The sequence below is a fragment of the Pithys albifrons genome, chromosome 21 (assembly GCF_047495875.1).
Source record: "Pithys albifrons albifrons isolate INPA30051 chromosome 21, PitAlb_v1, whole genome shotgun sequence".
NCBI classification, from domain to species: Eukaryota; Metazoa; Chordata; class Aves; order Passeriformes; family Thamnophilidae; genus Pithys; species Pithys albifrons.
The window spans coordinates 5,343,450-5,360,735 of NC_092478.1; the positions used below are offsets into that span (position 1 = coordinate 5,343,450).

General features: G+C 42.4%; 1 protein-coding gene across 2 annotated transcripts; it reads left to right on the forward strand.

Annotated features, from left to right (window-relative positions):
• Positions 1 to 3,089: 3,089 nt before the first annotated feature.
• On the forward strand, positions 3,090 to 9,359 carry XAF1 (XIAP associated factor 1). 2 transcript variants are annotated; one of them, XM_071574839.1, is made up of 9 exons: positions 3,090 to 3,195; positions 3,880 to 3,943; positions 4,595 to 4,730; positions 5,421 to 5,477; positions 6,262 to 6,514; positions 7,288 to 7,358; positions 7,631 to 7,969; positions 8,469 to 8,538; positions 9,214 to 9,359. In XM_071574839.1, exons 1-9 carry the CDS (start codon positions 3,120 to 3,122, stop codon positions 9,240 to 9,242), a joined length of 1,095 nt encoding a protein of 364 aa, XP_071430940.1. In that variant the 5' UTR covers positions 3,090 to 3,119; the 3' UTR covers positions 9,243 to 9,359. The 2 variants fall into 2 exon arrangements, with proteins under 2 accessions (XP_071430940.1, XP_071430941.1); XM_071574840.1 differs by lacking the exon at positions 3,090 to 3,195 and adding an exon at positions 3,568 to 3,760.
• Positions 9,360 to 17,286: the final 7,927 nt, after the last annotated feature.

Here is a 17,286-nt window from a genome sequence, read left to right on the forward strand (position 1 = left end):
AGACTGCGCACGCTTTAAGGGATCAGCCTGCACCAGCAGAGAGGAGCATGGAGGAGCGTGTTCCATTTGGCAACTATCCCAGCTGTTCCCCATCTCCCTCAAAATATGCTTACAATTGAGATGCATTTGGCACTGGCTGGACATGAGGGTGCTACAGGAATGGCAGCTCTTTCACATCATTTGACGATGAGCTTCCTCTTCAGTGTGCCAAGGAGAAGACGGACAAAGCTTTGGCTGTTTTGCTTTACAGAGTAGGTCTGACAGAAAGGAGCTGCAGAGAGCCCTGTGCTCGCAAAACATCCAGGAGCTGTTTTAGGTGGTCCAAAGAGCATTCAAAGAAAAACCTCCCACAGCTGAAATTCAGTTCATGCTAATTGAGCACTAACTGCAGGCCTTCAAGAAAAAGAAATACTTTCCTCCAGTCAGTACTGCTCAGAACACAGCAGAGAGCAGTGGCTTTAACTACTACTTTAAAGGCAGTGGGTAAAATTAGCTTTTGGTTGCAGACATCATTTAAAAGCAGAAGACTGTAGCAGCCTTTGGGCCAAATTTTGATACCCTAGTGTTGAATAATGGGCTGCTCTTGTTCTTCTTGGTAGTAAGTTTTATATCAGTTTACCAAGGAACTCAAATCTTTGTGCTACAAGGTTTAGACATGGGTGGTTACATGAGTTGAATCAGGTCTCCTGCACCTGAAATCCCTTTTCTCAGTTGCTCAACACCACTGCTCCCATTTGCTGTTCTGCTGCTCTAATAAACACAGGTATTTTGAAGCATATCAAGAAGTGAGGGTTTGAGTAACAGAGCCAAGCTCATCTTGTGGCTCACTGCCACTAACCTGTCCTGGCCTTCTTGCCATTTCTCAGCTGGTGGCTCTGGGGCTCATTTGATTTACCTTCACAAAGAAAGCAGAATATTTTTCTGCTGTTGGTGAGCTGAATATGTTCAATGAAGTGTTCACTGAGCACCAGATCCAGTTTGAGAGACTGGGTCACTTATGGCTGGGCACAGGAACAGCTGGGACAGGAACAGCCACACCTGTCAAGACAGCAAATGCTTAGAGGAGCTTGACACCATTGTCAAACCCAATGCAGAGTCTTGCAATCTTGTACTTCAGATGCCAGAGTCAATGATGTGAACCACTGTCAATTCCACTCAGAAGTGGAATGCTGCTGAAGACTAGTTAATAAAGGCTGACCCACACTGTTTGAGTTAGTAGAAAAGGACTAGAAATAAATCTCATTTAGAAGGTAGGAATTCCAGGGTCATCTGTCCAGGTGGAGAAATTGGAAAATAAAAGATTTTATTATAGTTTAGTCCATTTCTGAGAAGCTGCTTTTCTGATTTATCACACTCACTACAAGCCAATCATCCCAGTTACTCCAGTTACTGGTGGATAGGAATGGTCTATGCCAAAGAGGCTTTACAGGCAGCAGCTGGTTCATTTAATTACAGATAGACATATTTTCTGCCTCTAATTCAAATGCTGCTCAAGCACACAAGTACAGTTTGCTTGCTCTAAAGCAGTCTGTTTGACCTAGATAACTGCTACTCCTTCTCAAGACAAAAACTCTTCTCACATTCTTTTTAAAGTTCTTTCATGTTGTAGGCTTATGTACCCAGAGGTGCAGAAGTTTTAACAAAATTAAATAAAACAAAGACTGTAAGACATATCAGACTTGAGACTGAGAAAAAAAAATTAAAGCAACTGATCCAGAGACATTCTAGGACTTAAATGAAGAAGTGTTTTCTACTTAGGCTTTTGAAAAATCACATTTAAAAAATAACCAGCTCAGAACTTACCTTTGTGTGAAGCTTTCCTTAAAAAGATGGCTAGAAGAGGTCTTGCATAGTAATATTATGCACTGGAAGGTTTACACAGAATTTAAATGGAAGGAGTTATTGCTGGCATTCAGAGAAAACCACTGTTTCATGCTCTCCATTTTCCCTCCAATCAGGACTTCCCAACTACTGCCAGTCCACTGTGCTGCTTCAGGAGTAGCTTTCAACTAAGCTCCCAGTGGAGCATCTGATATTTTTCCAAGAAAAGCTCTTGAGACTCTGAACGAACAGTCCTTTCAGCACAATCCCTGTGCCCAACAACTTTCTGCCTAAAAGCCCTCATTATGAATTTTGAGTCAGTGGGGTTTTCTCAATCAGTGTGTGTTGCTGATCAGGCTTTCTTGACCTAGAATTGGTCCCAGATAGTTTGCATGAAGCCCTAAATGACATTGAAATGCTGTGCAGGCTAATGACGACAAAAGAAAAAAGATCCAGAAGAAAATCACATTAAAATTTTATTCAGAATTGGCAGCTCTGTAACCTCTCCCTTAGCTGCCATCTCATTAACATGTTTTTTGAAAAGCCTTTTCTCTGCTTCATTACATAATTTGCTTTACAAAATCCAGATAAACACTCATTATTCCAAGTTCTAATAATGGCTTATTGCGCTTCCTTTTTCTTCTTTCATTTTTCCCAGAGAAAGGTGGGGGACAGAAGGGCTTTGTTTAGATGGGAAATGCACCACACCAATTTCTGAGTAACATCTGTGGCAGCTGTTGTCTATGGCATTATCTATCATGATACATTATGCAAAGAGGTATTCTTTCCAATACCTCTGCAAAGTGGAAGAATTAATATTATTACCCCTATTTGACAGACTAAAAAGGCCAGTTCATATTTTCTGCATTTCCTGTGTCTCATTTTCCCCCACTGGGCAGGGTCTGTCTCCTCTCATCAGACACTGCTTGGGTCATGCAGCTGGAAGGGATCAGCTGCAGTAGGTACACAAATGCTTGCCCTTCCCTCAGAAAGTCCTGAAGGTACTTGTACTGAAAACGTGATGTTCTGTTTATTTTTTTCTCAGACTTACATTTCTTCTAAAATTTCCTATGGAAAAATGTAATGCTGAGGTCCAGTAAGAGACAGGCCCCGCCGCTCCTGGTGTCGGTCCATCCCAGAGTATGCCCGGGGAGGAAATGCAGGTTGGGATTTTCACCTGGCACGGCCTTGGATACCCTGAGGTGCTCCGGGGATCGCTGGGGAAGCAGCGAGGCCTGGGGGCCTTCGGGCTCGGGGAGGCGCGGCCGGGCCCCTGTGGCGGTTCCTCCCCCGCGTCCATGGAGGGCCAACACCGTCTCTCGCGAGCTGGCTGGTTTTGTCCGAGGGAGCCAGCAGTGCCCCAGGGCGGCCAAGGTGGGTTTGTGGGGCTGGACTGTATCGTGATTGTCCCTCAAAGCGGGTTTGTGCTCCTGCCCTCAGCCCCGCGGCCCGGACGGACCCCTCGGGTCGCGCCGCCCTGCTCGGGGCTCCGGGGCCGCTCGGGCCGAGGGTGCGGCTGTACCGGGGTGTGGGGACACCTCTGAGGGCAGGGGCCGTGCCCGGGTGGTGAGGGCAGGGGCCTGCTGTGGTTTGGAGGGCACGGAGCATGCCCAGGTTTTAAGAGCACAGGCCGTGCCCGGCTGCTGAGGCCACGGACTGTCTGTGTGCCCACGTGCCGAGGGCAGGGTCCGTGGCCAGGTTTTCAGAGCACAGACCGTGCCTGGGTGCTGAGGGTACAGGCCATGCCCAAGTTCTGAGGGCAGGGACCGTGAGGGCACAGGCCGGCCAGGCCTACGGCAGCGGGTGGAGCAACCCAGCCAGCTGCTGAACCACCTACTGTGAATAGAACTATTGTGGGAAAGTAGGAAACTGACCCCGGAGTTTCTCTAAGGACTATTGAACCAATCTGCGTGGAATTCACACCGGAAACCAATAACCAGTACTTATCTGGCAATTTAGTTGTTTCTCCTTTAAAGGTTTGGCTAAACAGCTGTTTAGGGTGGAGTTACTACAACAGAGACTTTCAGTTTCGTTTCCTTTTCTCCACTCTGCTCTTAGAAGAGAGACTATCCAGCAAAATAAAAAGGACAATGACAGAAGAGAGCAGGTTCTGCCAAAATTGGTAAGTTATCTTTCACCTTCTCTGCCTCTACAAAGGGGGACTTTCAAGAGTTTTTAGGCTTTTTCTTGGTGTTACCCAGGTCTTCTGTAAGAGCGGGAGCAGAGGAGGAACTACGCAGTAGGAGTGTGCTAGCCATTGAGTAGGAAACAAAAATATTTTGAATGCAATTTCACATTTCCAGGTTGCTGCTTTCTTGCTACTTTGGTGTGCAGAGGTTTCTTCCATAGCCCTCTCCCCTGCTGCAGGTTCTTTTTTTAAAGAATACCTCAGTGGGCAATTTTGCAGTGTCTGGTAGACAGAGGAGTCAGTGCATGAATTATGCCAAACCCAGCAGCTGCCTCAGTTTCCCCCATGACTGATTGTTCTTTTGTTGCTGTTTGCAAATAAGTGATAAAATATTAATTTTTTTTCAGAGTAATTGACCATCTCACATAGAATGGAAGGCTGAAAGGGGCCATGAGGGTAGCATAGCCTGGTGTGTCTTGACCAGTAGCAAGGCCATTGGGAAAATTATATGAATGAAAGCAACAAAGCATTGCAGTTAAAAAAAAGAGTAAAACTTAGAAGTGTTAAACATGAACTTAGCCTAAATTTTATTTGATCACAAAGGAAAAAAGTTCATTTTTTCTTTCTCCTTTATGTGCTTGATAGCAAACGAGATGTGGCTGCTGCCAATTTCTCCCTCCACGAGGCCCACTGCATGCGGTTTCTCACCCTCTGTCCAGAATGTGATGAACCAATTGCTCAAAAGGATATGGAAGACCATCAGAGAGAAGCACACAAGCAGGTGAGGAGTGCAACACGTTCTTTGAGGTTTTCTTGCAAAAAGAAAAGAACCCTGTCAGCCCTGAAGTAGTAGAGCATGCTACTGTGCTCTTTATTAATTAGCTCTTGATTTCTGTAATTGTTTGACTAGAAAATCTTCAAGGATCTGATATGACCCTTTAGGCCTGGTTGCAGCATCTTTTGATCTTATTGCACACTCAGCTTAGGAGAATAAAGCTTCCATTGTATTATCTCACTTTCCTCAACTGCACAAACCAGATGAGGTACAGATATGTGCTCCTAGTGCTGGAGTAACTCTGGTGGCAAAACTCTGGAAAACCAGCACACCCACAATGCTTTCAGTGTGACTGTTATAATTTGCACTAACTGAATAATATCATACCTATACTTTTTAGTTAAAACTCGGGCAAAATTTTGAATACACATCACACTTTGCATTTCATATGGGCATCTGTGAAAATTTGATCCTTACACAGAATGATAGTTTTTTGCAGAATGGCCAGATACCTGTTTCCCTCAAATTCTCATCAACAGAGCTCAGGCCTGACAGTAACAAAAATTCACCAACAGCTGGTTGATGATTGGGATGAAAGTGACAGGAATATCTCAGGAGCTTGAAGCTATAATGATATGTGAAAGCATCAGCCATCCTCCTGTGCTCCAAATGAACTTCTGTGTATTCTGCTTGCAGATCAGATGCAGTCTTTGTCACCAAAGTATGCAGCAATATCAGCTGGAGCATCATGAAGTAAGTACAGAGTGCAGTACTTTCAGGCTGACCCCTTTGATCAGACACCAAAAGTCACTTTAATGTGTTCAACAGCAAAGACATGTAAATCACTAACTCCTGTCCTGGACCATGAAGAAACTTAAACTTCTCAAGAGCTGCAGTGTTTTGGCATACTTTTCCCCCCTTGTAGTGAAGTGTATCCCATGGTGGTTGCCCATCCAGTTGTGATAGGACAGTCTGTTCCAGAAAATAATCTATTACTTTCTCATCTTTGGTACCTCAAGCTAATGCTCCTTGAGGGCTTCTCAAAGACATGTCTCTCCTGCCCCCACATTCATATTGCCTGCTTTTCCAAAGGAGTGATTATACAAGTTGAAAGTCAGTGAAGCATCTGAGGAGAAGATACACAAAATGCTTGGCAGGGGCTGGAAGTGAAAGCAGTCTGTCCATGCTGGCTGTAGTCTATTTTAAGGAACCCAAGTAGTGAAAACACAGCAGCCTTCCCCTGGTATTGGTAGCAGGAGTATTGGAATTTTCTTGGTGGGGTTGTGTTCAGTTGCTGACCTGTACTGACACAGAACATCTTCACAACTGTTGATTCTCATGTTGCTTTATATTGCCTAAATCATCCTAAGATAAAGATAGCCTAGACAGATGAACTGCTAATGCAGCTAAGCCTGCATTTGATTTTGTAGATTCACCTTAAGGAGGGTGTTCTTAAACAGTCAGTCATTGCTCTCGCTCAGTGCCCTCCTTTAGTATTGACAGGAAATTTGCAATAATTTCTTCTCTTCATGTACAGAACAAGGAATGCCAAAAACGAGCCATGAAATGCAACATCTGTGACCTTGAAATACCTTTCAAAGAGCTACAGAAGCACCTGGACACCTGTGGCAGCCGAACCGAGAAGTGTCAGGAGTGTAACAAATACATCATGTACAAAGACCAGCCCAAACACAAAGATACTTGTCCAAACAGTAATCTGGCCTATCAGAAGGATGTGGACTTTCAAACCAGCGAAGCATCCACTAATACAAGAGTTACTCACCACACCGGTAAGCAAAATTCCTCATTGTCATGGACTGGGTCAGTTGTTAAATCTCAGTGAAAATTCTTCTGCCTTCTCTACAACTCTTGGTAATCCAGGCTGGAGGGGATTGTTGTTTAACCAACCACAGTGAAAGGGCCAAGTGTTGCTTTCTATTATGCTGGCATTTGTAAATCCAGTGTGGTTTCACTGACAGGGAGCTCACTGGCCATGTTCTTTTACACCTTGCTTATGTTCTAGAAATGAAATTCTTTCTGTCAGAAAATAAGTGGAACTTGTTTGGCACAGCAGAAAATATGACTTAGAACTTAGTTCCACTTCATACACAAAGCCAGTGATGCATACCATGATTTCTTGAAGTTGAGAGCAGCTTTATTAGACCTAAGGTGTTGGACAGAGTATGTCAAGAGAAAAAAATTAATCCAGTCAGTGATTCTGGAAAAGAACAGGCATCAGTGGATGCAGTGGTTGGTAAAATAAACTACAGAGAGCAAACACTCCTAGCAACAGAATTAGCTGACCCAGGGTAGGAGTGAAACATCTTAAGCCACAAAACATGAGACTGGAATGGAATTTCAAATATCCTGAAGTTCGTGAGAAAGGATAGTGGATTGTGTTTGTGCCAAAAGTGAAATGAAGTCATGGCTCAAATTCCTTCTTTGCCAGTGGAATCAGCATTCTGTGTTTCTGTAGAACCAAAGACCATAAGTGGATCTGAGCAGCCTGCCTAGATAACTAGGGTCAATGATTTGTTTCTCTCCATTTTTTTTTTCCATTCAGAAGGTACTGGTGGCAATCTTTATGAGAAGGGCAGTAAGTCATTCCCAGATGACCAACACTCCCAACATCTGGTAAGCTTATTTGAAACTGAGCAAGAGCATGGTTTGTTCTTCATTTTCAGCCAGGTTATTTCTCAAAAAAGCTGTATATTGGCTAAGAAAGGGCAGTATGTCTTGGCTCTGGAAACACAGTGTCATGATACAGTGAACTGTGCTGAAGCATCACTGTGAGGGGCTGTCCAGGGTCCCTTCCCAGGCCTCACCTCTCTCCCAAATGACAGCACAGCCACATGGTTGGGTGCAATGCCAATCTCCACCTCATCACGTATACTCTCTTTTAACAGAATAAATGCAAAGCAGCCCATAAATGGACAAAAGTTCTTGCTGGTGAGTCAACTTCAAACCTCATCAGTGATCCAGTACGGTCTTCTTCCTCTCTGGCTCCCTCTTTCTCCTCTGAGAATGCAATGGTATGGAGAGATGTCCGTCCCAAATGGAAAGAAAGGGACCAGCCACTGGCCTCCAAAACCCCAAAGAACAAAAAGATTGGCTTTCCATCTCCTACAAGAGGTGGATGTTCCACATCACCTCAGGCTCTTAAAGACACTGAGTCTTTTGACGTGCTGGTGACCTGTGACTATTGCAACATTCTGCTGCCACTTCCAACCCTTCAGAAACATGAGGTGAGAAGTGACACATTGGCCTTTGCCTCCTACCTGCAAAGGGCCATACCCACACAGTCACTACTTGTCTTCACACTGTCCAGGACCCCAGTGCCCATCTCTGCATTTCAGAGCTTCTTGATATGTTGGCCATAGGTACACACTGTTTGTAGAGTGTGGAATTTGTTAATTCCATTGACTATTTATGCTTATATCTACACAAACAAGATCCACTGTCTATATAGTCTGCTTGAGTTTTAGGAAAATAAAGACAGTGGCTCAGACCATTAATTTTAAGCTCAAATCCTGGAACTTTTTCAGCCACTGTCCTTATTTACTGAAGGCTGATGTTGCTCCTGCTAAGCAAATACTAGGATTGTATATCAACTGCATGAGACCTTAAGCTCTAGATAATTTTCCATCTCAACAAAGGGATCCAGTTGCATTGCTATTGAATATGATGGCTTATTGAATATAATGCTAAATTTTGCTCTGATATGACTGTTACTTATTTTTCTAGATCAAATGTCTGAATTGGACAACTTTGCAAAACACTAGGATGAAACAAAAATCAAGTAATGGCGAAAAAGGTACTGCATAATTTCAGAAGTTTAGATTAAATTTCATCATTCAGGATTATTCTACGCTGTGTTAACAGGAACAATGGGATATTTTGCAGAGGAAGTACATCTAGTAAAGCTAATACTCTGACTATATCACAAAGCTCTTTAGGTTCCAATGCACAGTGTGTTCCTGTGAGATTACACTAAGGAAGCATTGCTCCAGAGCCGGTCTGTTTTTGCTCTCTTGACTCAAACTAACATGTCTTGTGCCTCACAAATTAAGCTACTTTGAGCAGTGCAGTACTTTCCCTACTGAAGCAGAGATCAGAACATCCTTTTCTGGTTTTCAATTCCTGGCAGAATCATTTCCTCTCGGTCTAGTTTAACTAAGTGAAACTGAAAGCTGTTGTTCTCAATCTGTCCTTTTTCTACTTGGTTCAGTAAATGATGTATTACTTCTCCCTGTAAAACTTTCCTTTTCTGGTGAATTAAAGAGAGAAAGCACCAAAGTGAGAAATAGGAGGTTTGTCTAGTTTTGAATTACAGGACTCTGGTCTTGAAATAAAAGTGAGTATATGGTAATTACATGGATTATTTGAACTGCATTGTGGGGTTTTTATATTGTTAACTGAGTGATGACATAGGAAGGCTGTAAACATGGAACTTGTAAATCACTCATAACTGGGCTTTATTTGGTTTCAGGAGACTTTTTCTACAGCATTCATGATTAAATCTGGAAAAAGAGGCATGTCTTCAGACTGAATCTTCATCTCATCTTTAGCAAAAGACACTGAAGTGTGATAGCTTTATTGGCAAATAAAAGTGCAGACTTGCTACTCTGGATTACGAACAAAGAGTGACTCAGATTGTTTATTCCTTATTGAAAGAAGCATTAAGGGTTTCACCAGAAAACTGTAAAAGGGATGGGGGCTCAACAGATGTTGTTTCAAATATTTCTGTGTAAGCTTGCCCTAGGAATGTACTTTTCCCACCTGCCTCAGCAGGGAGACCAGCATATTTTAAAATACGTGTTCTGAGGGAGAGAAGGAAGTAAGTAATTTCAGAATATTTTGTCATGTTGAATGCCACCAATTCCTCTTGTGCTTACTGAGAGCTGAGAACTTAGCGGGTTATGGCCCAGTGACATCAGACAACATTAAATCCTGCTCTCCATCACTTAAGAGAACCACTGAACCCAGGAGCAGCACAAATGTCTTTGTCTCAGGAAGTGGCAGACACATCCTGGGATAACTGAGGGTGTTCGTCCCCTGAAATACAAGTGGAAACTGGTAGAACCAAATGGTGGGAAAGTTAAACATGAAGGGTGAGTGGATGCTCATGGGACAGCAAAGGAACAGAACAGGTAAGGGAATGGTGCTCACACCAGCCCTGTTGCCCCAGGACCACTGCAGACTGTCCTGGTGCTGTCACAGGTTGTTGTGGCAGCACATGGGGTTACACTGCGAGACGGGGACCAAAGTGACCGTGTCTGAAAAGGGCCACAAACCTACCTTAGCGCACAGGGCCGGCTTTAGCCTTACAACTCTTTCCCGTGGAGGGGGTGCGAAGGCCTGTCCCGTTAAGTGTTTCCTCTCCTCCATGGAGCCCCGCTGGGATGTTTAGTCCCTCGATCCTGCAGTGTCACCGTGTGGCTGTTGGTGGCACCGTCACCGACTCGGGAGGGAGGAGAGCCGGGGGCATCTGGGCAGCCTCCCAGCTGCGCACACCGGGCACGGCACCGTGCGGGCGTTGATAACCTTGGGCTCCCAGCCTGTAAACCCGAGCAGGGCATGCGGTAACACGGTAGCACAGAGTTCAGGGTGAGGGAGAAGCAGCACCAACAGAAGTTGGTTTCAAACCTCCCAGCCGTGTTCGTTGTGCCGGTGTGATCGCTTTGGTCACTAGATGGCAATACAGACTCAACGTGCTCTTCCCTGCGCAACAGGGCAGGCTTGTAGAGCTTAGCCTGGGTCTGCCCCAGGAGACAAGAGGAAGATACTAGAGAAACCGTGATAATAAGTGTGGCGTCGTTCTGCTGGTAATGAGGATTTATTTTGTTACTGTCTGTTTCTTTAAAAAAAAAGTTAGTTCCTATTTGCCAACAAGAAAATTACTATCAGATTAAAATATATTTCTGTGCAAGAAAAAGAAGCTCTGTCTCACCAGGCCAGGGACTCAGAGGACATGGCATCACACTCCTGAAGCACTGCTGAGGTTTCGAATACACTGGAATTTCAGTGTTTTCCCTTGAAGCTTAAGACACATTTTTATTCTTTGGCCGTGGCAGGAGGCAATCCATTTCTGTATGACCCTCCTTCCCCAGTAAAACCTTACCTACATGCCTCTTCATACAGCATTTTCTTAAACAATCCTTTGTCACAGGGGAAACTTTAACACCAATCTCTCAGATGGCAGAATGAAGGACACCTTGTCTTTGTCCATTTCCTTGATGCCGTGTGCTGGTGGCTGCTCCTCTGTGTGCTGTGTGTATATTAATTTTGTTCAAAGGTTAATCTCATTTAAAGGCTGGATTTTTGTGCATACAAAACATTGCAAAGCCAGCTGGCATATCCTACTCCCAGACACTGTTGTGATTCAAAAGCAGTGTTATGGGAAGCAGAAGGAACTAAATGAGGAAATTAAACTGACAATATACCCTGCAGTGAGCTGAGGGGGAGAAGCTGAATGACCTATTTTTGAATTTGCCCACTGCTGCTTCTTAGTGGTTCTGTTGCAAAAGACAGTGTGGGATCTCAGGACTTACTGTTGTCTTCTATGGGATGTGGATTTTCAATAATCTAGAGGATTAAAGTCATTTATTGAACCAACACAAGGCCCCCATACCACCTCAGCATGCTAAAGAAAAAACAAGCAGCATATATTTTAGAAACCATACTCAACTATGTAATTTGTGTAGTACCTCATCGAGGGCCAGAAGTTGGACTTGATGAGCCTTGTGGGTCCCTTCCAACTCAGCATATTCTGTTGATTCTGTGACTGACATCTCTTCATTTGCAGCTGAAGGACTTTCTGTGTGCCTTGGGTTGAATCACACTGAGATAAAATTTGGCAGAAACATGAGCTCAAGTACTTTTCTGACTATTTAGAAAAAAATCTGCAAAAAATAAACAAACTATTAGATAGATCACCAGGACTGTCATCTCCTATGGTATATGAACACATGCCACTGCAATTCAGAAAGAAATGCAGTAAAAATGCAAGTAACCAGCATGGGGAGAGTGAGTGGAGTAAGGCAGGCAGAGATGTCCCCAAGTGATGACAAACCTTGCAGAGGCAGCAGAGCAGAAGGAAATGTGATTTCATGCTTTGTCTCATATCCAGACATCACAGAGGGGGAGGACAGGGTTATCACATCACAAGTGCCTGTATCAGATTTTGATTGGGGCACAGTTCCCTCCAGCACATCCAGACATCTCAGAGGAGAAAGGTGGTGAACAGAGTTGTTTCTAGTAGTCCATTTGCTGTGCCAAAAATAACTTTTTCTATAAAATGTGATGAAAGTTTGATATCTCCTCTTGATTCTGTGAGTTTGTTCTGCCTTTAGCTACTTATCCCTAAGGCTCAAACTTCTTGAAAGTTGATTGTTATTGTAGCAGGTCAGATTACACTGTTCTGCAGGGAATTTTCCACAGAAAAATTCCACCTGTTGTGTGGAGCTTGGAACTCAGTGCCAGCACCATCAGTGCATTAAAGATGCTTTTCAAGAATAAGGAATATACTTTTTTTAGAGACTTGCAAATGAGAAGAGCTGGCGTGGGTGTTAGGGGAAACACTGAGCAGAGTTGAAGGTGAGGAGTGAAAATTGCTCTTTTAGAAGGAACTTGTAAAGGTTGGTAAAAGTGGCTGATACACAGATCAGTGCTAGGCTGGTTCTCATTGTGGGCTGTTCTGCAGTGCTCCATGACACTGAGCTGTGCTGCTCTGGAGGCATGACTTAAAAACTAAGGAGACTTGAGTGGGATTTGCTCCTAAGAACTGTTACTGGAAAGGTTTTCAGCATTTGCTTGAATTCAAATTGTGTGCTGCATAAGTTTTCTCTGAAGTCATTTTTAAATGGAGAATCCACTACACCTTTTTGTGACCTGGTAATTTGGTTGAGGAGTTGGCTTTTCTGTGAAGGACAGGCTGTCTTAGTGCTTTCCTAGTAAAGAGGTGGCTTTAGTGTGTCTCGTAGTGATGTAGGTGAGTGACAAAGGTACATGTGGGGGAGAAGGACAGTTTAGGAAAAGGGGTTCAGCTTAAACCTAAAGAATACAGAATGCAATAAAGGGGAAATAAAACAAAGAGACTGATTAAATGTCAGCCCAAAATAGTTTCCAACAGGTGTGGAATAGAAATGTTTGGAAATTGTGTCCTTTTCTGTGAACTTAGCTCATTAAACCACATACCCCCAACTCAGCCACTTCTGCCCAAAAGAGATGCATAGTGAAAATATATAATGTCCATAAGACTATTTTCTGACCAATCCAACCCTGTAGATATTTATTTCCAGTCTGGAGAGGGCAATGAAGTGCCACAAAATATGATTATAAACTGAGTTGCCTATGCTTTTTTTCTTGCCAAGTAGATAAATATAAACATGCACCATAACAGATAATGATGAATCCTGTATTGAATATTTTGTTGGAAAAGCAACAAACTGCACTAAAATTGATGAATGGCAAATTTATTTTTATTTCAGCATTTATTTTTAAGGCATTAACAAATAGAAAAATATATGGATGTATGCAAATAATTTCAAACAGACATTGAAATGAACTGAATGATATCAAGTTGCTCATCCTTCCTGGAGATTCTGTGGTTCAGTATTGTGGACATTATCAAAGAACATATAACATGCCTGGTGGAAACACGGGAAATGGATTTAGTTCTTCAAAAGCCTGACCTTTCACAGTATTTCCATATTGAGAGCTCAAACTTTTAAAATGCTCAATAAATCTCCTTTATGTTGCTTTTATGACATACCTTTGTGCATGCACATTTTATCATAAGATGTGTAATTGGATCTTCTTTATATGTCTATTTAAGTCTCTATGTAGACTTTAAGGTTTTATTTTTCAAAAAAATCAAATAAATGGTCTAAACTACAGGAAGTAGAAGCTTGTATTAAATGAACTTTACCAAAGAATGATTGACTACAGTAGGAGTTTAAGCTGTTTATTGTGGACTGCTTCTAGTTAATAAAAAGCAGGACTGCTTGAATTTTTGGAAGGGGTCCCTTCTGGGCAAACGTGCTCCTCCCAGTACGAACCAGTGCTGAGCCTGGGGCAGCTGCCACGGGCCCTGCAGAAGTCCCCTAAATTGGCAAAGAAGCTTCTCAGCTTCCTGCAAGTTTGCTTTTTATTTGCCAGTAATAATTCCTGGACTTCATCTTATGCCTGATGCTCAAGCTGTATTTCTCTTTACATCACCACAATTACTTTACAAGCTCTGAATTGACAGATAGTATTTATTATGGAGTTGGCTTCCTCAAACAAAGTCCCTGAAATAACCTCCAAGGATTTGTAAGGAATGTTACATTTGGTAATTAATTATGCAAACCTACTTTTAACATATCTTTAGGTAATCAGAACAAAAGAAGACAGTTGTCTTTGTTAATTATAATGAAAAATTACTTATGAATATTGTAATTATGCACATTACTGTGTCTGCTGTCACTCATGGCTGGGGTACCTTTAGGCACTATTACTTTCTCTCCATTGTCATTGTAACAAAGGCCTAATGAAATGAAAAGGGCTGTTATTAGAGGCCCTGTTGTTTAATTTCAGAAAACTTTATTTGCTTGTTCAGATCAGAATTGGCAGGGTAGTGTCACCTGGGGAATGGTGTCCTGTCCCTGTGCCCAGGGGTGTAGGAGCAGGCAGAAGCCCTGCTGTGTCCCTGCAGCAAAGCTTTGGGAAGGAGGGCTCTGTGCTCAGTGGGTGAAAGCAGCACACCCCCTTGCTGAAATTGCTTTTTACGTGTTTGAGAGCATTTCCATTTATCTTTGAGGTTAAGCTGTATCTACCCCCATCAGCTAAGAATTTGCCTACTAAGTTTTACTAAAGTGTGTTCACAGGTCAGTTTTTCTTTAAGGTGATGAAGTTACAAATCCAAAGGTCCCCTGCCCAGTTCTTGAGAGCTGGACAAATGTGACAATTAATTGTGGACTCAAATTCAGCTTTCTGGCACTTAACATAGTCAAGTGCCTTGTCCTTGTGCAGAAGTAGATATTCCATCAGAATGGGCCAGCTCAGCCTTTGGCCCTCATGTCTTGTCCAGCAAACAGCTGATAAAATAAAGGGCCATTAAATTAATTCAAGTTTAAAAGTTCACTTTATAGTTGCCCTTTATAGGACAGAAAATGGCTTTGAATTTCCTTAGCCTGACACTTACCAGAGGTCAATAATGTATCATTAAGTATCTTTGTGCTGCTAATACACATTTTTTGCTCTGTCTAGTACTTGAAATTTTAAATGGTTTGGTGCCTGATTACAGCCATACTTAAAAAATCTAAGCTCTACCTTTAGCTTGTACTTCCAAAACCCAATCTCCAAAGATGCTTGATGAACAGTTCATAAAACAACCTCAACACATGACCTGCACTTCTCACCAGTCCCATCTCTGTGTGCATAAATGGCTCTATGGAACACCTATCTCTGTTCTGATGGAAGTCTGACAGAGGATGGTAATTTTTTATTTATTATTTTTGTGAGTTTTGCACCTTCTCCTAGCTGTGCTAATGGATGCTCTGGGCCACTTCTCCATGTACATAAAGCAGGGAAAAGATGGGAAGAGGGATTTTTTTCCTACCTCTTTCCTACCTCCTACCTGGAGCTGAGAGATGCCAATCTCATGTGCATTTTTGCAGGTCAGTTTAAGAACTCCACAAGTCCAGGCTCTTGTCTCATCTCTTTTATGCCAAAGCCAGAAAACAGGAGAAAAATGTATTTAAAATATGTCCTTACATTTAGAGGTGTTTCAGGGAAAGTGGCTTCACATGCTTTTTGATGAAAATTGTGACAGTGGGTTTTATTTGAGAGTGTTTTCATCTTATGCTGCAAGGTCAGGCCATGACAGCATGTTTCTTCCATTTGGGTTTTTTTGGAGGGAACAGGGGAGGACACATGGGAGCAGGGGACTCTGTTCTCTGTCACTTTCTAAAATCCAGAACTGAAGTGGCAAATAATAATTACAACTGAGTTCCCAATTAGAAGCCTAGAGAATGGAGACATAGCCTAAATCTCCATAAGATTGCTCTAAACTCTTTCTCAAGTCTAACTCCATTTTCCAGGTATTTAAAGCTTCAGAGACAGAGAGAGAGAGAAAAAACTGGTACAAACACAAGAGCTGGTGCTCATCCTTGATTTCAGAACCTGACCTAAATGACTTTGATCTCTGCAAGCAAACCTGCTTCACAGATACCTGCAAGTGCTGCTGCCACCCTGCACACAGCATTTTACTGTCAGGCAATTATAAACTACAACCATGATGCCACTTCAACTTCAGAGTTTGCCCTTTTAATTTGGTCTGTTGCTATGGCAGCAACAGCTGATTGTGATCACTGCTGTTTATATTGCAGTCCAAGGCACATCAATAGAGATCTTGGAAGCTAAACAATAAAAATCTGAGTTAACTGTCTAGTGCATTTGTTGTTGTACATAATAGGTTGTTCACAATAATCAGGATTCTTCAAAATCTTTTTTTTCTTGAAGCCTTTGGAAAATGCCTTTAACTAACAGGTTGTCAAATGATAATTTGTTTTCAATACATAGTTATCCAATGCTCTTCACACATCTGGACAAGATCTGTTTTGCACTGTTTCCTGAGTATATCCTTGAGAACAAATATTTTAATGGCCTTTCAAGTGTTGAAGAAAGGCTACTCTATCTTTTTACACACTGTACTAATCATAGTAGTGCATTAGGTCTAAAATCATAGATCTTTAAAAAGGTAATTCAGTGCCTTCTCCCATGCTCTGTCTTGTCTATTTAGGTTGTGCAGGTTGGGGTCTGTGCTGGAGAGGAGACAGCAGAGGTAGCAGGGTCCAAGTTGATCCCTGGGTGGGTAAGGAGACCTACCTGTACCCACCTGTACCTGCCCCCTCTCCAGCCCATACCAGCCATGGGGCTGGCCTGGCATGGCCTGGCAGGGCTGGGACCCCTCTGCCAGTGCTGTGACTTTTCTTGCAGGAAGTTCAATCTCGATGGGAGAGCCCAGGAAGGCAATTTGCTGTTTAAATGACCCAATGCACATTGGGCATATTGAAGAAAAAAGCCATTTCCTAGTGACTAAATCTCATTAAAAAAGCAATTTTCCAATCAATTACAATGCAATTTAGCTGCTAACTGTTTAATTATCAAAAAAAAGCAGCTATTTTGTTCTCTGTTCCTATATTTATGTACCATGCTTTAAAATCTCATCTTCAGAGTAGCTGTTTGGAGGAATATGACTGGTCTATTGATGCAATTATAGTAAGTTAAAATTTTCACTTCAGCGTATTGTATTAGTTCAAGGAAATATTGTTTGCACAGAAGCTTTTGAAATAGAAGATTCATTGATTTCTACAAAAGCTTGACTCTTTATTGTTATTTTCATGCACTATAAAAATTGCATTATCTTATGTAGGTTTTATTAGAGGAGCATTGCCTTTTTTTTTTCTTTTATTTTCTTTTAATCTTGTGTAAGAATTTCAGTCCTAGAAATGTGCTGAAAATAGAGCAAGGTTCCTCTTCAAAGGAAGGCTTGTGTCTCTGTAGAGACTGAACAGGTAAA

What these genes read in the sequence shown, in the direction of transcription:
- XAF1 (XM_071574839.1), top strand. Translation starts at nt 3,120, where the DNA reads ATGGAGGGCCAACACCGTCTCTCGCGAGCTGGCTGGTTTTGTCCGAGG. An exon ending in AGTGCCCCAGGGCGGCCAAG is followed by an intron (nt 3,196 to 3,879) that starts GTGGGTTTGTGG and finishes CTCTGCTCTTAG; the next exon opens with AAGAGAGACTATCCAGCAAA. An exon ending in ATCAAGTAATGGCGAAAAAG is followed by an intron (nt 8,539 to 9,213) that starts GTACTGCATAAT and finishes ATTTGGTTTCAG; the next exon opens with GAGACTTTTTCTACAGCATT.